The 26,854-nt window shown below is 34.8% G+C and overlaps 1 protein-coding gene and 1 non-coding gene across 2 annotated transcripts in view; one reads left to right on the top strand and one right to left on the bottom strand.

The window, feature by feature from the left end:
• The window catches only part of LOC106115150 (facilitated trehalose transporter Tret1), a 66,243-nt gene extending 44,454 nt beyond the window's left edge, over nucleotides 1-21,789 (top strand). The window contains exons 3-5 of the mRNA XM_013308476.1: nucleotides 3,092-3,254; nucleotides 15,932-16,119; nucleotides 20,567-21,789. Of these exons, the coding sequence (XP_013163930.1) occupies nucleotides 3,092-3,254; nucleotides 15,932-16,119; nucleotides 20,567-21,598 (1,383 nt within the window). The 3' untranslated portion in view covers nucleotides 21,599-21,789. The remainder of the gene's footprint in view (nucleotides 1-3,091; nucleotides 3,255-15,931; nucleotides 16,120-20,566) is intronic.
• Nucleotides 21,790-25,147: 3,358 nt separating this feature from the next.
• On the bottom strand, nucleotides 25,148-25,219 carry TRNAG-UCC (transfer RNA glycine (anticodon UCC)). The gene has a single exon. It is a non-coding gene; the product is annotated as a tRNA-Gly (tRNA).
• Nucleotides 25,220-26,854: the final 1,635 nt, after the last annotated feature.

Below are 26,854 nucleotides of genomic sequence, written 5' to 3'. Positions count from 1 at the left end.
TATTGAATTTCATCATAATCCATGAGAGTTCAGGAGATACCTTTTTAACAAACATCCATCCATTTAAACGTTGACATTTATAATGACTTGCTGTCGGCCGCGACTCCGTCCATCTACAATTTAAAAAAAAAACTTAATTAGTATACTATGTGTTTTTCCAGACTATGTTTTACATTTGTGTCAAATTTCAACGAGATCCATGCAGCCGTTTTGGAGATACCTTCTAACATACATCCATCCAATCCTTCAAACGTTTTCTTAAAAAGTAATCTTTCTAGAAATCTATTTTTAATTAGGCTTTATTCCTCGTTTAAAAAAGAAACAAATCTTCTACTAAACACCTGCACTTAACGCATTCTTAGTACTTTTACGGTTCAAATATTTGTAAACACCCTGTATTCCATTGTTAATAATCCAACATGAGAAAAGTTGTTGAAATTTCTGACTATCTTTTTAGCCAAAAGTATATTAATAGTGTAAGTCGATTTAAATTCACACTACGACACGAAATTTTGAATAATAAGTTATATTTTAAACAAATTGAAGCACATCCCCACATACACACTCACTTGCGCGCATAAATTAAAATATTTTCAAAACTTAATCATCAGCTCACAATATATCCCCACCGAGGAGATCGGAGCTACCCTACCCTAAGTTAAGGGTGACTAAGCCATAATCAACCACGCTAGCACAGTTCGGGTTGACTCTTCACACATATCTTTGAATTTCTTCTCAGATATATGCAACATCACGATGTTTTCCTTCACCGTAAGAACGTCGGATAAATGTACATATGTAAATCGGAAATGGAAAAACACATTGGTACATGGCGGGATTCGAACCCAGGACCTGCAGATTGCAAGTCAAGTGTTGAATCCCCTGAGCCACGGACGCTCTAAAAACTTTTCAAAAATAATAATTATATTATAAAATCAATAGGTCTGTTCAAAATTTATTATTATGTTGTACATATTTTGTAACAAAGCTGTAGATTTTTTGAAAAAAAACAAACACAAAAAAAAATATAATTTATAGGTTATATGTCAAAACAAGCTATTTTATATAACGTAATATATATTAATAAATATCACGGTTTGATTAATTTGATTATATAGAGATCTTGTAGGATTTCCTCGTACAAGATTGATTTAGGTCGTCTTCTATTTGCACAAATGTACCACGCCATCTAGTGATGGATTATAAGAACTATATATAGAAATAGAACGTCGATGTCTCAGGGGTCAAGCACTTGACTTGCAATCTGCAAGTTCTTGGGTTCGAATACCGTCATTTAAAAATGTGTTTTTCCATTTTACATATGTACATTTATCCGACGTTCTTAAGGTGAAGGAAAATATCGTGATGCGGCTCATATCTGAGAAGAAATTCAAAGATATGTGTGAAGTGAACCCGCACTTGGCCAGCGTGGTTGACTATGGCCAAGTCACTAACTTAGGGTAGGCTCCGAGCCCCTCGGTGGGGACGAATAATGAGCTGATGAAGATGATTAAAATAAAAGACTAAACAAAACTGGGTTGTGATCTGAACTATTTATTTTTTTGTAATGTAGAACATACTCTGAAAGAACACATAGGATACTAATTAAATTTTGTTTCGTGCGGACGTAGTCGCAGACGATAGCTAGTATCAAAATCGATAATTAGCCTTAAATTCTTACGTCTCTTCACTAATTTAAAACTGAGAACTTCTTTGAGTAAGAGTCAATTAAAGTACAAACGAGTACAAACCATTTAGAATCTATTGCGTCTTATACATTAAGTCTATTATGCAATGTATTATAACATCTTCTGTCATTTTAGCGTAACAAATGAGTCGATAATTTTAAGTCGTCAAAATACCATTATATAACATAGTTAGTGTGAACTTTATGCGCTAAGAAATAGAGTTAAAAATAGCTTGTTATAAGTGTAAATATAAAATTGTGGAGGGGGATAAAATGTATGGCAGTATGCCGGTCGTTGACCTCCCGAATGTTCTGACGTTTTGAATAAAGTGATCAGTGATGTTCTCATTCCAATAAAATATATTTATCGATAATTTATTCATTATACGATATTAACATTTTTTTATCTATTTTTATTCATATTAATGAGATCGGCAATGCATTTAGACATTAATTGATAATAAAATTAGTTTAACGGCGTCTTGAATTACGAAGTCCGTATTAATTTACAAGTTAATAAGATTCGGGATAGTCGTAAATTATTTTTAAGTTTTATTTTCCGCTGATAATAATTATGAATCAAATCCGGTATCGAAAAATTACCTAATAATTAAACGGTTTAGGTCAAGTTCAAGTAAGAAATTAATTATTTATCATCACAACAATCATACGGTTGAATACAAATTGTTTTTCTATTTTATCGATAACCTATTTAATCGATGTCGATAAAAATCACAACACTACCACAATACACCACTCTTGAAACATTGATCGATTTTATACAGTTCTATTTACTAGGAGTCCATAAGCATAGTGTATCCATACAAACAGTTGAGATGGTTTCGGCCTTTTTTATAGCTATTGATATTTTTAGTCGAGTTTCCGGATTCCGAACGTCTCCTACAGATTTATGTCCGCCTGGTACACACGCGGTCGGGGGCTATGACCTTTAGATTGCTTGGCACCATAACAAAGTGGCGAAATTTATGAAGTTTCAAACCATTGATGATTTCAAAAAGAACATTTTAAGAAAGTTACGGACTTACTTTTTTAACTTTTGCTTACCCTATTTTTTATTTACTTTTCTGTATGGATGGATAGGCAATTCCTTGAAGATGACAGCTTTGGCTCTGTTCCGATTTAAACGCGATTGTTGATGTTCTTGACAGTTAATTCCAACTCTATTATTAGTTCATATCCTCACCACAGCTATAAACCGGAATAGTCAGCGCCAAAATGGCGGAAATCAAACGGGCACAAAATACGACGATTTGTAGCCTGTCCATGTATAGAGGTCTAGGTTCAAATAACGCATCTGCATTTAACACTAGTAATAAAAGTCACGTCCATCTTGTTGTTCACTCTATCTTACAGAAATTTATATTTGCCTTTACTATTCCACAGATCTTGGCGGCCCTAGCAGTGTCCCTGGGCCCGTTCGCGGCGGGCCTCAGCAAAGGATACATGTCGCCGGCTATCGCTTCCATGCAGGACCCTCATCATAAGAATGCCTCCTTCACAGTCAGTGACCAGCAGGCCAGTTGGATAGCCAGTCTAAGCCTATTAGGTAAGTTTGATTTTTTCTTTTTATAGTAATAAACGCATAAATAATAGGTAAGTGAACTTCAATGATAACAATAATTTAAATGACGACGGAGGAGAGAACCCAAAGAAAAATAATATCTTCTCTTGCTAGGAATCCCTTTCATTGTCAAATATTGACTGTATCTCTCTCATAATAATATTAACGTAACAATTGATGGCCCCTACGGACATAGCCATAACTCAAAAAAATGCAATTATGTCGAGGTGTTCTTATTTTAAAAATATATTCAAATCTCTATATCATGATGGAAAGTATTAAAATTTGAATTCAGAATAATAAGTTTTTATAAGAGCCTTCAAAAAGCACAAGTGTAATCTCCATAAATAGGTTGCGACATAGTAGGACCCATTTTATTCATTCTATTTTCCTTACAAGCATGTTCTTATGACCTTATGTAAGTTACAAGTTAAGGTTAGCAAACGAGGCTCGTAATAAAGGGTTTTAGTGGCCATTGTGTTGTGCTATGCTACAGTAACGCTGATTAACTTCGCAGGCTGTATGCGGGCGTAATCTTAGCTATAAAGCCTCCCTGATATCCAGTGTCGGCTACTTCCTTTGCGTATGCATCAAGTAATTGCAAGTGTACAGAGTAGCTACTGACAGAGAGGTCGAAATTAATTGTGAATCTATTAGTGACTTTATCATTTATTAAATATTGTCTCGTTGTGTTTCTTGAGATTTATAATACTAATAAAGTATCCCGGCTTTCCCTGGTAGACCATTTAAAAGGGTATAGATTAAACTAATCGCTGATAAAATGGTTTTGTATTATTACACGTGGCTCAAGATAGAGAAAATTGGGCATCTTTGGAGGAGGCCTTTACCCGAACAGGGGTTCCTACAGATAGTTAAAAAAAAAGTAGTTACATTATAAATTTTATTGTATGATTTTTCTGTAAGGAAATAAATGGCTTTATTATTATTATTATTACCTAGAATTAAAGACCGTTCGCTAGTTTTTAAGAAGTCAGAACAATGACCATAATATCCTAATTAATCAATAATTTAGTCCGTTTTTGGAATTATACAATATTTATAAAATATTATTCCATAATTTAAAAAATCACAATCAATTTATAAATTAACAGAATAAAATATTATAACATCGTTTTACAAAAACATTTTAAGATAATATATAAAAATTAATTCCACTCACAATCGATACTAATCTACTATAACATAGAAAATTGTTGATTTATAGCAGTTAGGACAACACTTAGCACCGCTCACGCGTAATCAATGAACTGATTATGGATTCAAACCCCGCGCAGACCGGTACCAGGTGGCACATACCAGTGCACAGATTACTAAACTATAGACAGCGACTAAAAAATAAAATAATTAAAAAAAACAAACAAAATCACCGATAGAGTGTACGGAAAAAACTAAGAACATGATTGGAATAAAATCTTTCGTAGTTAACATGATCACATTCCTATCCATGGGATAGTATATGTTTTTAAACGTTTTGCTTGCACTTAGTACGGTATTGTTTTGATATTTTGCAACTTATACTGGCTAGTTATTGTATTGAATTATAAGAAAATTATAAAATAAATCATACATCTTACTATGATAATATTTTAAATGTGAATGATGAGATGGATGGATGTTTGAAAGTATCTCCAGAACGGCCGCATGGATCTTGCTGAGATTTGTTATAGATGTAGAATATAGTCTGGAAAAACAAATAAGGTATTAATGAAGTGTTTTAATTCCGCGCAGACGGAGTCGCGGGCATCGCTATCTACTATAATTTAAAGTATTATCTATTCAAGGAAGTGTTTAAAGGAATTTAGAAGTGTCTATAGTTAAAGTACTCTGTGCTATGCTATTGTTCGTAGCATTTAATGCTATACGCATACCGCACAACCGAGTTTTAATAAAACATGGCTTGTTTGAACTCGGCAGTTACAAGCGACTTTCGTGTACCATATTTCCCTAAGCCGCGTGTAAACCCGGAAGATATTTATATTCCATGTATTATAATGTTTCCGTTCAGTTTGGTATTACTCGTCATGTACGTTCTAAAAGTAAGTCTACACTGACACCTGTTCATAGATATATTTTTATTTAATAGATGCAAAATAACCTTTTGTGCAGGTTTTAGCAGTGAAACCTTACGGTTAATGTTTGTTTTACAGTAGGCATCCTTTAATCTATACTGATATTATAAAGCAGAAGAGTTTGTTTGTTTGTTTAAACGAGCTAATCTCAGGAAGTACTGGTTCGATTGGAAAAAATCTTTTTTTGTTGGATAGTCCATTTATAGAGGAAGGCTTTAGCTTTAGCGACCAATAGTTTTTTTTTAATTCCGCGCGGACGGAGTCGCGGGCGACAGCTAGTCATCAATATAGATCACAAATATACAAGTATGTTTATCGTCCTCCAAACAATAGGTAATGTTTCGCGATACCTATTGCGATCTTTACATAGGTTTTAAAATCAAAAGTAATAAAACTTATATCACGGGTATGTAATAATATTTAGAATATTTATTTTGACCATAAATAAAGAAAACATTTATATATGACATAGAAGAGTACATTGGTAGAGGTAGCCTTACAAATGGAGACATGATTAAGAAGGGCATGACGGAGATGAAGGCAGATAGTGTTGGAGTACGGAAACTTGGTTCGCCACCTTACGTATGTTGGACAAGGACAGGGAGATGATAAAAGAGTACATTAGTAATGTGGTACGCTTGCAACAACGAATAGTAAATCTATCGATATACTGACGAAACGAACGTGTATGTTGTAACTATTGGTCAATCGATCATGTTTATGAGTTTATTTTATAAAGTATGATACACACTAGATGAACTCTTTAAGATATAGCTTATAAAGAACATAATAATTAAAACAACACTAATTGAAAAATAGAAAAAACATACTAACTGTCGCCCGCGCCTTCATTCGCACGATTAATTAAAACTTATTAAGTAGCCTATGTATTCTTTCAGTCTATGCTCTACCTCTAAGACAAATTTCATTGAATTCCATCCAGTTGCTCTTGAAACATCTATCCAAACATTCGCATTTATAATATAAGTAAGATTGCACAAATATCATAATTGTGAGTTAGGACAATTTACGTAAGAGCCCTCTTATGGATTTAGTTAACTATGTATTTTTTTAGTATTGCAATTTCTGTATATCCTTTAGGATTTAAAACCTTATATCGTATACTATATTTATCGCTTCGCCAATACTGGTGTATGGGCTTTATGTAATTCACACCTAAAGATATGCCGCCTTCTTGTTAGGTTAGCGTAGGCGGTGACAAATTTTTAACTATTACGTTAGAATTACAGCGTACATTTTTACATATTACAAGTTAAACATATATTATACTTCTTAAGTTTAAAAGCTCTTTTTCGTGGTACATTTTGGAATGGTCATGTTAAAAAGCTCATGTGAGTAAAGCCTAGCTGTAGCCATCGACTACGTCCGCGCGGAATTAATAAGATTATTAGTAGCCTATGTGTTCTTCCAGATTTTGCTCTACATCTATGCCGAATTTCAGCGAGATCCATAGAGGCGTTGTGGAGATACATTCTTACAAACATCTATCCATACATCCAAACAATCGTTTTTATAATATTAGTAAGGTTACGTGTTACAAGTTAAATACTATTGTACTTCTTAAGTTTAGTTAAAAGCTTTATACATCTTAGGATTTTTACGTTAAAAAGCTAATGGAAGCAAAGCTCTCAATGGGCTAAAGCAATTGAATCTTGCATATAATTTTATCTTCGTTTAGCTTTCGATTCGCATTTACAGCAGTGTACAAGAGGCATAAAGACGATAAGGAAATCTTCGCTACAAAAAAAGGAAATTATTTTTTTTTCTACGCTATTTTTAACGATCATCTTACTAATATTATAAATGTGAATGTTTGTATGCTAGTTTGAAGATATCTTCTGAACGGTTGTATTGATCTTGCTGAAATTTGGCATAGGTGTAGAATATAGTCAGGCGGGGTCGCGGACAAAAGCGAAACCGTGCCCGTAACCTCGCCATGCGTAAGAGGAACAGAGAGGTTTAGTGGATATGCTTCCCATCCGGGAGAGAATCCCACATAACTACCGTGACGCATTCCCCTTTGTAAAAAAAGGTGTACTATACATTGTCTAGAAGAACACATAGGCTAATTAAGTTATTTTTATGACAACCAGGACGGAGTCGCGGGCAACAGCTAGTTTGTTACAAACCAGTACAGTCTTCCATCACAATATATCACGACGTTAGTAAATGGTCATTACCCTGTATAGGAAGAGGTATTCAGGTCGAAACATCCCGTATTTTATACATCGTTAGCGTTCTGAAACAAAGGGTTCAATAAAATTTGGAAATTTGTGAATTTATCTTGTACACCGTCTTTCATGTAGCAGCGAAACAGATGTTTTGTTTGGTGAATTTGTAATAAACATCATCAGCTCACTATACGTCCCCACTGAAGGCTCAGAGCCTACCCTAAGTTAGAGGTGTCTAGGTGATAGTCAATAACATTGGCCCACTGCGGGTTAACTTTACACATATCTTTGAATTTCTTCTCAGATATGTGCAGCATCACGATGTTTTCCTTCACAGTAAGAACGTTATAAATGTACATATGTAAATCAAAAACATGAATTATATAAGTAAAATATATTAAAGTCACAAAACTTTTTAACAAGTTGTTTAATAAATTGGTCTACATTTTTGTATTTAAAAAAATAAACTTATAAATCTTTCTAAGGAAGAGCAACTTAAAACAAGATTGCAAAATTTTTAATGTTTCTCAAATAACAGAGTACGCGCTACAAAATTACATCCCACGTTTGTAGTTGATACTAACCAGATACAGACAAATTATTTGTGTATATTAATGCTGAAGCGAAGCAATTTGTTATCCAGTTTGTATCATCGTATGTATGTACTTTAAGAAGATTTAAAATACGAGTGATTTTAGTTTTTTTTTGAAGGAAAATGTAGAAAGTAAGTAATTTTTTAGTCTTTGATAATCTGGTTTTTAAAAATATATTTCTAAGACGTTACAACAGTTATAACTAAATTAAAACAAAAATTAAATTTCATCTTTTTTTTTTAAATATTAGCAGATTTTTTTGGAAATTTACTAATATTTCTTTTACCATTCCAACTAAGCTGTATGCTTGTGCTAGGATATGGTTTACGACAATAGTCGAATGTCGGGATTCGAACCCCCGACCTCGTGATCGGAAATCCGTATCCTAAACCATTAGGCTTTTGACGCTTCATCATCATCTCACTATATGTCCCCACCGAGGTTCTCGGAGTTCACCCTAAGTTAAGGGTGATAAGGCCATAGTCAAACACGCTGGCCAAGTGCGGGTTGGTTGACTTCACACATATCTTTGAATTTCTTCTCAAATATGTGCAGGTTGCATCACGATGTTTTCCTTCACCGTAAGAACGCCGGATAAATGTACATATGTAAATCGAAAAACACATTGGTACATGGCCGGATTCGAACCCAGGATCTGCAGGTTACAAGTCAAGTGCTGACACCCCTGAGCCACCGACCCTTAGTAATTTATTAGTCTTTAATAATCTGGTTATTAAAAATATGTTTCTACTGCCAAGTAATCTTTTGCGAATTAAAAAAAAAACTGTTCCATATTCAAACGCAAAATTTGAATTATTCCTTAACATTTCAAAATCTAAAAAAAAGGTATAAAACCTCTTTCACAATATAAAAAGTAAAATATCAAACATTCGTCACACTGGCCGAAAAGTACATTCATTTATCTATTTTTTTCTTTATTAAAAGTAAATTTTCGTTCCATCGTCACTTACTCACTGACATATTATTTGGCGCCCAAACTACGTCATCATTAATAAGAATATTCAAAAGGCAATAGTAAACACAAACATAGTTTCGCCACCCGACTTCGTGCGTTGGCAGACAGACAAACAAACACTGCGTTTCCCGACGCTTTGTTTGATATTCATACGCTGGTAAGGTTAGCAAAAAATTGAACCAATAATAACATTCAAGTTTTATTTTTATGACTTCCATTAAGGCCTTACTTTTTCTATCCACGCATCACATCAACTTGCAATTAAAGAACTGTCGTCCAATTAATATTTATAAATGCATAGGTCATTCCTTGGAAATAACGGCTTTCATCTTTCCGATTTAAACGCGTCTGTGGCTCCAAATAATAAAACTATCTTTATTATTTCGAATCAACACTATCTCTATCAACTGCAACCTTCAATACCAAAATGGCGAAAATCAAATAAGCACAAAATTCCACAGTTCATAGTCTGTCCATTTATCGCTTCTCAATTCGCGCTCTCTTCTAATCACTACTGTAACTGCGCCCTTAGAATATGTAGATGTGGCAGGCCTTTGAAAATCGAAGAGGTCATTAATTTGTATATATATATTAAAGTGTAGATTTCTAATACAATTTTAAGTTAGATTTAAAATAGCCCGCGACTCCGTCAGTGCGGTATTAAAAAAACTTTGTAAGTAGCCTGTGTGTTCTTCAAAACTAGGCCCTACCTTGTGTGATCCGTTCAAATAAACATCCATCCATTTAATTTCGCATTTATAATATTAGTAAGATTAGGCATTATTGCATACATAATTTTAACTACAATATTTTGCTGACCCTACATGTACTTGCACAATAACAATCATCAACATTGTCCGTCTGTTTGTGCTGCATTTGTGCTCGCAAACTATTATTTAGCATATACAGACGTGTCTTAATTGACAAGAATAAATTTACATTTATAATTACTTGCAAAAAGTTTAGGAGACGGTCAACGATCGCGGACGAGAGCGAAAGCGTGCCCGTGGCCCCGTCCCTACGCGTTGGAGGAACAGAGAGGTTTAGTGGGTATGCCTCCGTTATGGAGGAGAATCCCACATAACTACCGCGTCCCCCCCGGGGTGCGGAGTATGCATAAAGCATTCCTCTCTGGAAAAAAAAAGAGACAGTCAACGTAAACAATTTTAAAGAGAGTTTACTTTAGACGAGTAGGAAGTCTCCTAAGTTAGGAGACTTGACCATGCCTTGACAAGGGTCTTAGGTGTCTATTACAAGATTCAAACTTAATGGATGCGCGATGTTAGTTACAAACTCATGACTTCGCTTTGGTTGAAGTGCGCAGGGATGAGCCTCGCACTACATCCTTTTACATCCGCGCTCCTTAAATTATGTTCTGGACGAACCGAGCTGAAATAAAGTTTGGATGACACTGTATCTACGTGGTCTTATTTTTTTTTCTAAGATCCTGTTTTCACTAGCACTAGCTTTGGCCTGTGACTTCGTCCTCGCGGATTAAAAAAACAAAACATTCTACTAGTAAATGTATCCTGTGTTACTCCTTGATAATGTAACTTTCTTATTGCAAAAGAATTTTTAAAATAGTTCCTAGTAGTTTTTGAGTTTTTTTCGTTACATACAAAACTACAAAACTTTCCTCTTTATAATATTAGTAGAAGTACATATTGGGTTTGTAATACAGATTATTTATTTAACATTTAAACAGGCAACCCTAAAAACAAGGAACGAATCAATCAAACTGAGATTGATGTCACATTAAAAAATCATTTGGTTCATAAGGGCCGAAATCGCTTCCGTGCTAAATCATGCCAATAAACTATTAACCTAAAAATGTCCAGGAACGTGTAAAGATGTCAAAGATTCAAAGGAATTTAATCCTTATGTGTTTATGTTTAAATTTGACGGATTCGCGTACCGAGTAACCACTTGGCAGTTTGTAAAGTGGTGAATTTTACGACCACTTCGCAATGTTATGTTTTGTGGTCGATCCATAGTACTTTGATGTGGGTTCTCCGTTTATGTTAAGTTAGGTAGCATTTGTACTTAGCGTTATCAAAACAATTGCAATTTTTTATTAATTTTATAACTTCGTCAGCACAGAATAAAACAGTGTAACCCATAATATGCACGCGTGCATCAGCCATCTTCCCGTCAAAGACTAGAAGTTCCGGAGATTACCCGGAACAAACGCGGTCATGCGGACAGACATACAGACATAAATTATAATAATAAATTTTTCGTTATTAACAACAATACACCTAGGCACTTTATTTATAATATGTATCATCATCATCAGCTCACTATACGTCCCCACTGAAGGCCTCGGAGCCTACCCAAAGTCACGGGTGACTAGGCCATAGTCAACCACGCTGGCCAAGTGCGGATTGACTTCACACATATCATTGAATTTCTTCTCAGATATGTGCAGCATTACAATGTTTTCCTTCACCGTAAGAACGTTGTATAAATGTACATATGTAAATCGAAAATCGAAAACACATTGGTACATGGCAGGATTCGAACTCAGGACCTGTAGATTGCAGTCAAGTGCTTGACCTCTGAGCCACCGACGCTCGATGTTGTTACTGTAAATTCCTTCATACTTGTCTCGTCTGATTTAGATCCTAATAGTGTTTTATTACATTAGTAAAATCGAGTAATAAATGAGTAGTTTATGTTTAAAATTAGTAATAGCGCCATCTAACAATGCCTAAATCAAACAAATAATCCAAGCAAAATTATTAACTTCGTATAAAATACTTTTTATTTATTAAACAGCTACATTTCTCTATAAAACATAACTGGCAATATAAAGGTTAGTTTACACTACAATTCTACACAATTTTACGACAATCTCAAGATTTGATCAGTGTATACGAAGCTTTATTTTTGGATTCACATTCCTGACGTCAGTTGGAATCAGAAACGTAATCAAGTATCAGAATTGTTGCGTCGTAAATTAAATTGAATACGAGCTAACTCTTCAGATATTCTTAGAATATATTTCAGACTTCTGTGTCTGTATTTCTTGATTTATCTTAGTGTATTCATCATCATCAGCTCACTATACGTCCCCACCGAGGGGCTCGGAGCCCCGAGAGGGAACTGCCTCGGCAGCTGGCGCAGACGGGGCCGCGGACGAGAGCGAAAGCGTGCCTGTGGTCCCGTCCCGATGCGTTGGAGGAACAGAGGGGTTTAGTGGTTATGCCTCCGCTATGGAGGAGAATCCCACATAACTACCGCGTCCCCCCCGGGGCGCGGAGTATGCATAAAGCATTCCCCTCTGAAAAAAAAAAAAGGGGCTCGGAGCCCACCCTAAGTTAGTGACTAGGCCATAGTCAACTCTAGCCCAGTGCATGACTTCACACATATCTTTGACTTTCGCAGATAAGTGCAGCATCACCATGTTTTCCTTCACCGTAACAACGTCAGATAAATGTACATATGTAAATTGAGAAACACATAGGTTCATGGCGGGATACGAACCCAGGATTCAGTTTAGACGGATAGATGGATGAATGGATGTTTATTAGAAGGTATCTCCAGAACGGCTGAACATACCTGGATGAAATTTGGCACAAATATAGAACATAGTCTGAAAGAACATAGACTACTTATAAAGATTTTTTAAAACCTGCGCGGGCTCTAGAATACATAGGCTATTTATTAAGGTTTTTTTTTAATTCCCCGCTGATGGAGTCGCGGGCGACAGCTAGTTACATAAGGTTCATGAACTACATTCTATTAAGCTATTACTTCGACAATTTTATATTAAATCCTAGTAAATACAAGTGAACCCGCACAATTTCTATTATAGCAATAATTTTATTCAACATTTACTTGACTACAATACATCATAAACACTGTTTGGATTCGTGTTAACTTTGCATACAAAGGGACTGTGAAATACAATTTCATAGACAACAAGCAAAATTAAACCTTATTTGCTAATTTACAAGATACAAAATGGTATTAAAATATGTGCTGATATTCCATTGAAAAATTACATTAATGTGTTTAACATTGAAAACCAAATTATATAGTCGTAGGCCACAAGCTAAAATATAACTTAAATATAAGAAGACACGAATTAAAATCATGTGTTTTTAAAATTCCGTATTTTCCATTTCAGTTTATGATATACTAGTTGACGCCCGCAACTCTAACCGCGTGGAATTAAAAAAAAAACTTAGTATGTGTTCTTCCAGACTATGTTCTACATCTATGCCAAATTTCATCGAGATACATTCAGCCGTTCTGGAGATACCTTCAAACAAACATCCATCGATCCATCTTAACATTCGCATTTATAATATTAGTAAGACAAGGCATAGTATATACTTATGGTAAGTGTAGTATATGCATAAACGTAGTGTTGTTTGTCTCGAGCGTACACGCCATAAGTACATGCCGGAGAGAGGGGACGTCAGTCGATGTCAGACCTTTGGACCGGCAACACGTGTCGGTACGTGAACGTGCCAAATATAACGCAACGAATGCTACAGTAAGATTAACGGCTAACAGTAAATTATATTATAAATTAACGAACTAAAGTCTTTACATCACTAACTGTATAACTATTAAGTTAACAAAGGTTTAGAATAACTGGAAATGTTATTGGATATATAATTAAAATCAAGATTTACAACTTAATCGTCGATAAATTGTATGAAAGTTGTTTTATGAATCTAACGGTACACTTAAAGTTACTGCTTGCTTACTTAAGTTATAAAGTACACGTAGCAAACTTAATCTTCATCATCAGCTCACTATACATCCCCAATGAGGGACTCGGAGTCTTCCCAAGTTAGGAATGACTAGGCCATAGTCAACCACGCTAGCCCAGTGCATGTCTTCACACATATCTTTGAATTTCTTCGCAGATATGTGTAGCATCACGATGTTTTCCTTCACCGTGAGAACGTCGGATAAATGTACATATGTAAATTGAAAATATAGGTCTATGGCGGGACTCGAACCCAGGACCTGTAGCCAAGTGATTGAGACCTTACTAATATAATAACTGCGAAAGTTTGGATGTTTGGGTTTTCAAACGGTATCTCCAGAACGGCTCTACAGATCTCGTGGAAATTTAGCATAGACGTAAAACATAGACGACTAAGTTGTTTTTTTAATTCCACGCAGTCGCGGGCAAAAGTTACCCACGATTTGTTTAAATTACAACACCCAATTTAATCTATTTTAAATTGGTTTCATGGATAAATATAATAAAAGTCACGTGGGAAGTTCAATGAACTTTGAAATTGAGCCGTTTCCAAACTTATGCCAAGTAGAATGAAAAACAGATGAATATCGTCTGCGTCATAATTTCAAACCAATACGACAAGTGCTTCAAAAAAGCGAACCTCTTTTTTAAAGGCATTGCAACTTTGGTGTTGCGGATTTCCATAGAAACTAGATTAACTCGCGACTTTGTTCGCGTGAAATGTGTTTGGGAGGCATTTTTAATAATTAGGGCTAATTATTTTTACTTTAAATAATAAAATATTACAACAAAACATATTGAACTTACAAGACATTTAAATAAACCTAACTGTGATGTGTGTGTAAAACCTAATGAAGATGAAAAATACTTCCGCACAAATTTCCAAACCACAGTTTCAACCCCTTACAACCCCTTTTTCGCGTTAAAAAGTAGCCTATGTCCTTCTCCAGGCTCTAGACTATATGTGTAAAAAACTGATTGATTTAAATCGGTTCAGTAGTTTTTGCGTGTAAGAAGACATACAGACAGAGAGACTTGCTGTCTCCAGCGACTCCATCTGCGCGAAATCAAAAAAAATAAATAATTAGTAGACAATGTATTCTTCCAGACTATGTTATATATGTATGCCAATGAACGAGATCCGTTCAGCTGTTGTTGAGCGAGTGGACTGTATGATGATGCAATGAAAGGCTGGTTGTGACTGATGATTGTAATGCAAATGATTATAGTCGGGCGGAATGGCGCGCAATTGGTAGATGCAGAGTGAAGGGCGCGCGGGGCGGCGGGTGGGGTCTGTAAGGGTGTCCCCCGCACTGCTGCCCCGCCGTCGGTGCAGTAGTACCAAACAGCTGTTCTAGGGATACCTTCAAACATCCATCCATCCAAACATTCGCATTTATAATATTAACATGATAAAGATAAAAAATATATACTTTATACCACAGACTATATTAAGGTGATAGAATGGATTCTGTTAAAATTTCTCCATCATTTAATATAACAGTGTATTTTATTTAATTAAAAACAAATAACAGATCTGTTGGGAGTTATTCGCAGCGACTATAAATATACGGGGCTGTCTGTTTATTTTTGTGTCTGTGCGTTCCGCTCTCAACGATCTCTGTCTCGGTCAGATAAAGTTAAAATATTCTTTTATATAAATACATTTCAACGTTTTACTTTAAACATCGGTGATAGTAATGTAGTAGGAACAATGCCTTGTGATTTTTGTTTTAGGGGCAAATATTTTCAATAATATAGTACATACTTGCACGCGACTACGTTCGCGCAGAATTAAAAAAAGCCTATTAGCACTTAAGTAGTCTATGTGGTCCAGACTAAGTTCTATAATGCCAAATTTCATCAAGATCCACGCAGCCGTTTTGGAGAAATAAAACACAAGGCACAAATAACTACGTCTTACAGCTAGTCCATATATGGAAACAAAAGATGTGACCTAAGATCACATCAAAAAAAATCAGTAGTCACTTTTAAATTTTGGTAGGGTTTGGGGTGTTCACGTTTTATTTTTAGACCCGAATGCTTCTAAATTATTTATTAATGTATTGTTCTTTATCTTTCCAGGTGCTCTAATAGGTGGTATCCTGGGTGGTGTTGTGATGAGATACGGTCGCCGGAGTATACTTCTGGCGGCTGCTCTGCCGTATACTCTCGCATGGGTAGCAACTGCTTTCTCTAACAGCGTTGATATGATCTCCGCGACGTCCTTCTGTGGTGGCATGCTCGTCTGCTGTATTACCATGATTACTCAGGTCAGTATTACTCGATATTACCATCATCAGTAATTTATATTACCATAGATGTCGCCCGCGAATCCGTCAGCGCAAAATTAAAACATATTTAATTTGTAGCCTAGGTATTCTTCCAGACTATGTTCTACATCTATGCTAAATTTCAGTGAGATCTATACAGCTGTTCTGGAGATACCTTCTAACAAACATCCATCCATCTAAACATTCGCATTTATAATATTAGTAACATTGATAAAATCGCACAGATATTAATTTAAATTTAAATTTTAGACATAATTTTAAAAATAAAAACTGACATTTTAATAAGAAGATTTATCATTGGTTTCTAAGACCAAAATATCTGTTTCTTCTGTCATCTCTGTTGTCTTTGACAAAACAGTATGTTTTAAACTGTTTGTAAGGTCTTAGAAACACTACTCTTAGTAAATCGTCGTTTTCCTACGTCTATTAAAATATTTTTCATGTAATCACCGAAAATACTTCCCATGTTTAATATTTATAAAAAAAAAACAATGTAATTAATTGCGCAGTTCGGCCGCTGCGTTCGATATTTACATGAATGGATACTATTGCATAGAGTTATTAATTTTTAAACAGGACAATTATAATTTTTTTTGTGCTCCAATTTTAAATTAAAGTTCTCGAATAAAAGGAAATAAGACAGTGACATCTTACTAATATCATAAAATTAAACTTTATACGGATTTTTGTTAGGAGGTATCTCCGGAACGACTAAACGGATCTTGACGAAATTTGGCATATATATATATATATATATATATATATATATATATATATATATATATATATATATATATATTTTAATTTAAAATATTAGCAGATTTTTTAATTTGCAAGTTTTTTAATTGAGCAAGTTATTATAAATTTATTTACAATTTATTTGTAAATACAAAAAAGATTATTTAACACCTTTTTTTGTAGTAACTAAGTAACGTATTAACTGTGAATTTCCAGATAAAATCTCTGTATAAAATATATCGCCATCCCTATCATTATCTTTGACACAACAGAGATAACAATATAATAAAGTAAAAAACAATGTATTTATTCACTTCAATCAATCACACGGGTTACCAACTCTATGGAATAGTTCACTCGCTTGTTTCATACGGGAGCGATTCATCATCATCATCACCAGCTCACTATACGTCCTCACCAGAGGCTCGGAGCCTACCCGAAGTTAAGGGTGATTAGGCCATAGTCAACCACGCTGGCCCAGTGCGGGTTGGTTGACTTCAAACATATCTTTGAATTTCTTCTCAGATATGTGCAGGTTGCATCACGATGTTTTCCTTCACCGTAAGAACGTCGGATAAATGTACATTTGTAAATCGGAAATCGAAAAACACATTGGTACATGGCGGGATTCGAAACCAGGACCTGCAGATTGCAAGTCAAGTGCTTGACCACTGAGCCACCGACGCTCCTGAGCCACAGACGCTCCATTGGGAGCGATTGGAAATTGTTTTTTATGCGTAGCACGTGACATAGTGTCGTTCAGATTATTTAGTTTGATTTTAATTTAATTAATTTTAATTCTGAATTTTTTTAATAGCATTTGCCTAATTCGTTTTCCTTAGGTAGTAATGTTTTTTTTATCATAGGGTGGCAAACGAGTTACCGGCCATCTGAAATGGTTGAAATAGCAAAGTGACCGTTGCCCATAGACATACGCAATTGCATATGCGTAACTTTAATCGACGTAGGAGAAGATAATGACAGGGATGACAATAGGTTTTATACAAAGATTTATGTATAACAAAACCAACGATTAATATGTGATTTATTAATCAAAATAATGGAAAAACAGTTCTTTTTTGTTTCACAATTTCTTTGAATATCTTTCTTACTTAATTTGGTACATATATTCATATTGCTCGACAAAGTTGTCAACCGTGTGTCAGTCATAACAGTGAACTATGAACAAATGGTAACTGTTGAATTTTAAAAGGTTGTTTTGTAGTGTCACTTGTATTCTCACGGCGACACAAAAACGTGAAAGCGTCTCAGCTTTAGCTCCTTACACAATACTGAGTATATCGGTCATATGTGAAGCTAAAACGTTACTTAAAATATAAGAAATAGTTATTATAGCTTCGCGAATAAAAGCACAGTTTTTTTATTTTCATTTTATATCATAAGCCGGCCAACAAGCGAGCGGCCACCTGAAATCGCTGAAATAGCGAAGTGACCGTTGCCCATAGACATACGCAATTGCATATGCGTTGCCTACCTTTAATCGACGGAGGAGAGGATGCACAGAAAGAAAATATTTTCCCTTTCCATGCATCCTCTCATCCGGAAAGTCCACTTCCACTTCCCATCCTTTCCTTATAAGAAAAATGGTGCGAAGGGAAAGAGGACTAAATTTGGCCACCGGGACGCACACTGATCAGACGAAACGCGGAATTACTTCCACTTCACGCCTGTCTTCTGTGTGATCGTGGTATTTCACCGGGCGAGCCGGGACAATTCGTGCGAAGTTGTTAAAGCGGGCTCTACCACTGTTAAAGTTTTCCTGTTTATCCTTTAGTGCAGTCGTTCCCAAACTTATTTTGTCTACTGCCCACTTTGACAATAAATATTTTTTTAGCGCCCCCCATATTTTCACATATTTAAAAACCACTATAACTTCAAAATTAAATTAAGTAATTATTGTGACCTATATATGTATATTAACGGAGAATTCTAAACGAAACTATTACTATAACCCGCAACTTGAGACCTGCAGTGTCCACAAGGGGGCGTTATCGCCCACTTTGGGAAAGACTGCTTTAGTGTTTTATTTTTATTTAGTATGGTAGAAACGATGGCTCAGTTTGTGTGATACCAGTAACTCAGAAGACTAGGTAATTATTCTGCATTTCATCAGATGAATTAGGTTATTACTAACTCTGTCAACAGACTGGATATATAAATAAAACGTAATATTTGATGCCTATTTGATTTTCGCCATCTTGGCGCTGATAGTAGTGGTTTGTATCTGTTGTGTGAATTCGAACTATTGATATAGATTGAATTCACTCTCACGTACTATCAACAGACGGGTTCGACAAAATGCATTCGCTTCGAAACGATTCCATAGCGAACTTCAAAAATGTATGGGCCTGTCGCGCGACAATCACGTGAATTATCGAAAGTTATCGTTAGTTCTTTACATTTTTGAATCGCTTTGTAACGAATGCACTTTGTCTAAACTTCCAGGTGCGTTCATATCGGATCGAATTCAAAGCTCTGTGATCAGAGATCAGTGGTGCTGCCATCTATGTTTTATAATTAAAACAAATAAATAAGACATGTCTATTTAATTAATAGCTCTACAACCTACAATTGTTTCAAAAAACGGTATTTATTGGGATATAGCTATAGAATACTATGTCTGAAATCTGTTTAAAATTTTATATTAATACAAGACGTGTCTAATAGATTAATATATCTATGAGCTCTACATACATGGCCTTGGCCTGTAAATATTATAATGAAAACGTCCGCAGAGAACATTCAGAAAGCCAATGAGTAAATGCGAAACAAAGACCGTGGTCCAATAACAAAGAATAATAGACGTATTTAAACAATAAGAATTGCTTTTACAATGAAAGAACATCTTGAAAGTAATAAGATAAAAGAAATAGTTGTTTTTCGTGTTAATTATATTCTTGTAAATGATTGATGCAAAAGGCTATCCTAGAGGAAAGTATCGACTTATTGGAAAAGTGCGCAGACGATTAAAAAGTAGTATGCAATGACGTCACAATTTTTGTTTATTCATTTGTTTGTAAAATATCAGCAGTTTGGACACGCGTTGTTTTTCTGAGCTCGTCTTTGTAAAACTGAAATAACAATGTCTTTGTATTCATACATATAAAGGGGAATGAAACGAATCCATTTTAAATAGGAGTAGGAATTGACGTTCATCTTTTATTTAAATCTGACAAACAGACTGAGAGACAATTATATTTCGATTTATGATAATCAGCGTAAAGCGAAAATAATTTTGTAAAAACACAGCGCCTCTTTTTTCACGGAACATTTTATTTATATATAAAAATATAATGAAATTATAAATAATACTTTTTTCGGTTTAAATTTGATTAACAAAACCATACTTACAAGGTTTAGCAAATTATTTTAAAAAAGCACGTAAAGTCCAATTTTTCTTTCAAATTTTTTTAACTAGATGGCGCTGTTGTCAATTATAAAATGACCTATAAAAACACCCAAACATGCATATAAAGCGCAACAGATACTTAATAGTTCACAGTTATTCGTTGAAGCGACAGTCCGACACTATGACAATCGTTTATTAAGTACAACATTAATCTTCATACAAAATAAATTCAATACTTCATAGACGTTACTTGTCAAACTTATCTATCGTATAGACACATTTTAGTTTAAGTTATAATATGTTTTCTATTGTTCTCAGGTATATATCACGGAGATAGCCGTTCCAGAAATAAGAGGATGTCTCAGTTCCGTGTCAAAAATACTCAGCCAAATTGGAATTCTCATCTCTTACTCACTAGGAGCATATTTGAATTGGCAACAACTGGCATTCGTGGTTGCTACCGCGCCGATTCTACTCTTCCTGGCTCTCCTCTTCATCCCTGAAACTCCTTCGTCTCTATTCCTAAGAGGGAAAGAGGAAGAAGCAGCAGATTCTTTACAATGGCTACGGGGTCCTGACTCCGATATCAGGCAGGAGTTAGCTACAATAAGAACAAATATTCTAGCAAGTAAACAGTACCACAATGGAAGAGCAGGAAAGTTGAAAGTTTTACTATCAAAAAGGTTGACAAGACCTGTTTTGATCACGTGCGGATTAATGTTCTTCCAAAGGTTTACTGGTGCTCATGTTTTTAGTTTTTACGCTGTACCCATGTTTAAAAAGACCTTTAGGATGATGAATCCTCATGGTGGGGCAATAGCTACAAGTGCTGTTCAACTTTTAGCTTCATGTTTATCAGGTATGCTGATCGATAACGTTGGAAGACTTCCTTTGCTAATGATAAGTGGAGTCATGATGTCTATTGCTTTAGCTGGATATGGTTCTTATGCATATTATATGGCGATATTCATGAATTCCACTGATCTAACACAATCAGAACCTGGCGCGTATGATTGGATACCTTTGATTTGTGTATTAACGTTTACTATTGCATTTTCATTGGGTATCAGTCCAATATCTTCTTTATTGATTGGTGAATTATTTCCTTTGGAATATAGAAGTACTGGTAGTGCTTTAGCTACTAGTTTTAGTCATTTGTGTGGTTTCGTTAATGTTAAAACAGCAGCTGATATACAGGATCATATAGGATTATATGGTCTTTTCTGGTTGTATGCAGGAATATCTGTTCTTTGTCTACTGTTTGTAGTTCTTTTTGTACCAGAGACTAAAGGTAGGGAGATTGATGAAATGGATCCTAAATATGTCGAATCTTTATGTATAAATCGATAGTATATTAAGATTTTTATAAGAGACTGATCTTTTACTCGATACGAGTTTGGTATTCTGTCTTGGTAGGACAGTTGAAAGTTGATGCGTTATTACAGTATTATTTTTAAGCGTAGACGTTTCGATATTTCAGTGCCTTTATTAATATTGAAAAGTTCCTTATTTTAATTTATTTCGAAACTAAAAATCGTGCAGCTAAATATATATTAAGAGATGAATTTAAATTAGTTTTTTTATGTACCAATGTAGGAAAGAGAATTTTTTAAACATCTTAACATTTGCTAGTTAATATTTATTTAATGTAAATATAAATTACCGTGGGTTTTTGAGACCAAATTCTCTGTATAAAATATATAAGATAACAATATTTTTAAAGAGAGAATTTGGTTTCAGAAACCCACAGTTATTATTGTAGATAATTGTTGTTGTCTTGTTTATTGAAGTATTTTATGTTTTCTTAAAGGCTATTAAATTAAAACATCACAAATAATATCCAAGGTGCTAATTATATGTAGTAAATAAATAAATAGATTTTATATTATATAAATGACAAATTTAACAGTGGTAGAGCCCGCTTTAACTTCGCACGAATTGTCCCGGCTCGCCCGGTGAAATACCACGACCACACAGAAAACACGCGTCAAGTGGAAGCAATTCCGCGTTACATCTGATGATGTGTGCGTCCCGGAGGCCTAATTTAGTCCTCTTTCCCTTCCCACCCTTTTTCTCATAAGGTAAAGATGAGAAGTGGAAGTGGACTTTCCGGTTGAGAGGATGCATGGAAAGGGAAGATATTTTCTTTCTGTGCATCCTCTCCTCCGTCGATTAAAGGTAGGCAACGCATATGTAATTGCGTATGTCTATGGGCAACGGTCACTTCGCTATTTCAACGATTTCAAGTGACCGCTCGCTCGTTTGCCACCTTATGATATAAAAAAAATGATTACAAAATATGTATACAAAAAAATAATGTTGTGTCTTGAAAAATATATACTTTATTAAGTTATTTTTCGGTATTTGCTTATATACCAAATTTATTTTTGTAAATAAAATAATATAAATTAAAAAATGAATCGTGCAAAATTATGTATGGTGCTAAATGATGCCTTGTCTATCTAGATTTTTTTAATAAATTTTACCTAGTGAATATTGTAAATAGATATTAATAAGTGTCGAAAGTAGTAAAAAGGTAGAACAAAGAATGTATGTATGGATTTTATAAAAGAACATATACATAAGAATAGACGGCTGATAAAGTTGTATAGAAGACTACACTTCGCTCTATCTGGAAAAAAGGGTAGGCTGTTATAAATAATATATATTTATGTAGTAATATTAATGTTGCCATAACCTAACGACAACTGATAAATTGTATTTTGCTGTACTTAAAAAATGGTGATTTTAAATCTTAATAAATCATCTTTTTAAACGTATTTTTTTTTTCAACCAATTCCTATAAAATATACAAGAAATACTCATTTAAAAAATCAGCAAAACTGTATAGTTCTTTTCAAATGTTTTGATGGCTCAAGGTCAGCGTTGCGCAGAGCTCTCCTCACCTATCCACTACGCCCCAACTAAAATTGTGTTCTGCGCAGCGACTCGTGCGACTTTATGAGCTGCCAAGATATCTAAAAATTACTATACAACCAATACGACCTAGAGTCCTTCAAGAAGCTAACATACCATTTCCAAAAGGCCGGCAACGAATCTGCAGTTCCTCTGGTGTTCCAGATGTCCATGGGTGTCGATGATCATCTCGGTACTCCCACCGCACGTATTTTTATTTAATTTTTCTGGAGACCCTTGTGACCACCCCAATCATCCCCCTTCCTATGTACGTAACCTTTTGGCACACCCTGTATATGCCAAATTTCAGCGAGATCCTTGCCGTTCTGGAGATACCTTCAAACAAACATCCATCCATCTAAAAACTCTTCATAACATAGATGTTAAAACTATATGATAAAATCAAAGATTAATCTACATGAACACACATCCAGTACCAAGTTCACACAATTATCAATGTTCGTATATGTCACACAATAGAACCAGGAAACGACTTACTGTTTGTTCACTCCATTGTCAATGTTAACAGACCATGCACTCAATATGGTCTTTGAATGACAGAGACCATAATAATGAAACGAATAGTAAAAAAAAATAAGCAAAAAATGACAAGTTATGTACACGACAAGCGCAAGCACCAAGAGTATGAATATTCTTACGTATACCATCCAAAGTAGAATAACTCATGATTGATCATGATTGTAAGGTTTTAATAGAAGCTCCTTGCAATTTATAATAGCAAACATTTTTTATGACAAAAAATATTTTACTAGGCGTTTTGATATTTCTAGAAAAAAACCATTTACTGTGGATTCCTGGTAGCGAAACATAAATAGAAAATAATATTAATTCGCCGAATACTACTAGCTATTTAATATTATATCTGCTATAATATTTTATATAATATTGTTAACCAAACTGATCCTTCAAATGCAATTTTTATAAAGATATGAATTTATTCAATACAAAACCATAAATAATATTAACATATAAACACTATTTGTGAATAAAAATATTTACATCTCTTGAAGCTTTAAGGCTTAGCAGGAATAAAATGACATTGCAAGTTGTTCCGCTCTGCTAACGAGCAGTGTGCATCGCCTAAGGCACCTACACCTGCTACACGGGAGATGACTCATCTGACGACAAATCTGAAAATTATTTATTTAATTGTAACTTTCCACTGCCAAATGACATGTACAAAAACATATCATATTATTCCCTTTGAAAAAATAAAAGCAAAAATATGTTTATGGCGAATAATATTAAAAAAAATTACTTTTTTCAACTCTCATTTTTTTAGAATAGAATATTAAGTAATATTTTGTGACCTAAAACTGTAATAATTTAGTTTAATCCCGTTTCTAATAAAACATATCTCAAGATTTATCCTTAAATAATAACTCAAATGTTACCAATCAATCGATTGATATTGTGAAGCGACAAATAGATGTATTCACAATAAGTGCGAGTGAGATGGAATATAAAACGTAACGCGTATTTACCTCGGGATGCAACCATTACAGGGAGGAAGGCAAATAGTGGGGGTGAACGGGGGTTTTGTAGTTTTTTTCTTTCCAATTACCGTTTCGTTTGAAGTGAGATTTATTTCGAATGCATATTGATTTTAGAAGCTAAAGTCTACTGGTTAATATTGTTACTGTTTAACAATAAGTAGCTATCGCCCGCAACTCTGTCTGCGCGGAATTAACAAATTAGTAGTCTGTGTTCTTTCAGACTGATCTGTTCCAAAATTTCGTTAGATTTATGCAGCTGTTCAGAAGATACCTTCAAACATCCATCCATCAAAACATTCGCATTTATAATATTAGTAAGATTATTCGTAAACAGTATGATACCTCTCTTTTTAAAATTAATCAAACCGTTAATGTTAAATTGACGTAAAAACTGCATATACTAAAGTGTGGCAAAAATATAGTATGGTTAGATTGAATCGAATTTTTTGGTAAGCAACAAAAAGCGTGCGTTGGCCGGGAATCGAACCCGGATCAACTGCTTGGAAGGCAACTATGCTGACCATTACACCACCAACGCCGTTGTTCGATAATACAAAGATACAACTTAGAAATTATTGTACTTGAAAATACCACAGTGGAATATTTTTTATTAAAATATATAATATTGGTTACGACGATGTGGAGTTATATACAAAGATCCTCAACATCATCAGCTCACTATACATTACCACTGAGGGGTTCGGAGCCTACCCTAAGTTAGAGGTGACTAGGTCATAGTCAACCACAGTGACCATTTGACTTCACACATATCTTTGAATTTCCTCCCAGACATGTGCACACTATGTTTTCCTTCACCGTAAGAACATGGAATAAATGTACATATTTAAATTGAGAAAACATTGGTACATTGCGGGATTCAAACGTAGTACCTGCAGATTACAAGCCAAGGTTTTAACCATTGGTCCACCGATGTGAGATGCCTTCAACATCATCAGCTCGGTATACGTCCCCACCGAGGGGCTCGGAGCCTACCCTAAGTTAGAGATGACTAGGCAATAGTCAACCACGGCCCAGTGCGGGTTGACTTCACACATATCTTTGAATTTCCTCCCAGATATGTGCAACATCACATTTTCCTTCACCGTAAGAACATGGAATAAAAGTACATATTAAAATTGAGAAAACCCATTGGTACATGACGGGATTCGAACGTAGTACCTGCAGATTACAAGTCGAGGTTTTAGGCCCTGATCCACCAATGCGATGTGCTTAAGTAAATGGACTCAGTCGTGGAATATTAAAATATGAATATATTTCTGAGTACGGCTTACACAGAAAAGTGATGTCACGATCTAATATTAAATTTATAGGAATTATTCCTTATTCCTTATGCGAGCGTCGGTGGCTCAGTGGTAAAGCACTTGACTTGCAATCTGCAGGTCCTGTGTTCGAAAACTACCATGTAACAATGTGTTTTTCGATTTACGATTTACATATGTACATTTATCCGACGTTCTTACGGTGAAGAAAAACATCGTGATGCTGCACATATCTGAGAAGAAATTCAAAGATATGTGTGAAGTCAACCAACCCGCACTTGGCCAGCGTGGTTGACTATGGCCTAATCACTCTTAGGGTAGGTTCTGATCCCCTCGGTGGGGACGTATAGTGAGCTGATGATGATGATTCCTTATGCTATTTGTATGTATTATATATTACGAACTAAATCTTGTTTGAATACAACTTGAAATGATAAACATTAATTAATTAATCAATAACACAAATATTCGATAAAATCCATTTTTAGGGTTCTGTAACTCATAGGAACAAAACGGAACCCTTATAGGATCACTTTGTTGTCCGTCCGTCTGTCTGTCAAGACCCTTTTTAATCTAAGATTAAAAATGCGAACGTTTAGATGGATGTTTGTTATCTCTAGAAAGGTTTAACGGATCTTTATGAAATTTGGCATACATATAGAACATAGTCTGGAAGAACACATAGGCTGCGAATTAAGTTTTTTTCACTCAATTCCGCGCGGACGGAGTGAAGGGCGACAGCTAGTTAATATTATAAATGCGATAATGGATGGATGGATGTTTGTTTTGTAGGTATATCTCCGGAACGGCTCAATGGATTTTGATGAAATTTGGCAAACAAGCAGAACATAGTCTGGAAGAATACATATGTTACTAATTTTTTACCTCCGCGC

This window comes from Papilio xuthus, unplaced genomic scaffold (genome assembly GCF_000836235.2).
Source record: "Papilio xuthus unplaced genomic scaffold, Pxut_1.1 DF829660.1, whole genome shotgun sequence".
NCBI lineage: Eukaryota > Metazoa > Arthropoda > Insecta > Lepidoptera > Papilionidae > Papilio > Papilio xuthus.
The sequence above is the reverse complement of the archived record's forward strand: the minus strand, read 5'-3'. Positions and strand labels throughout refer to the sequence as shown.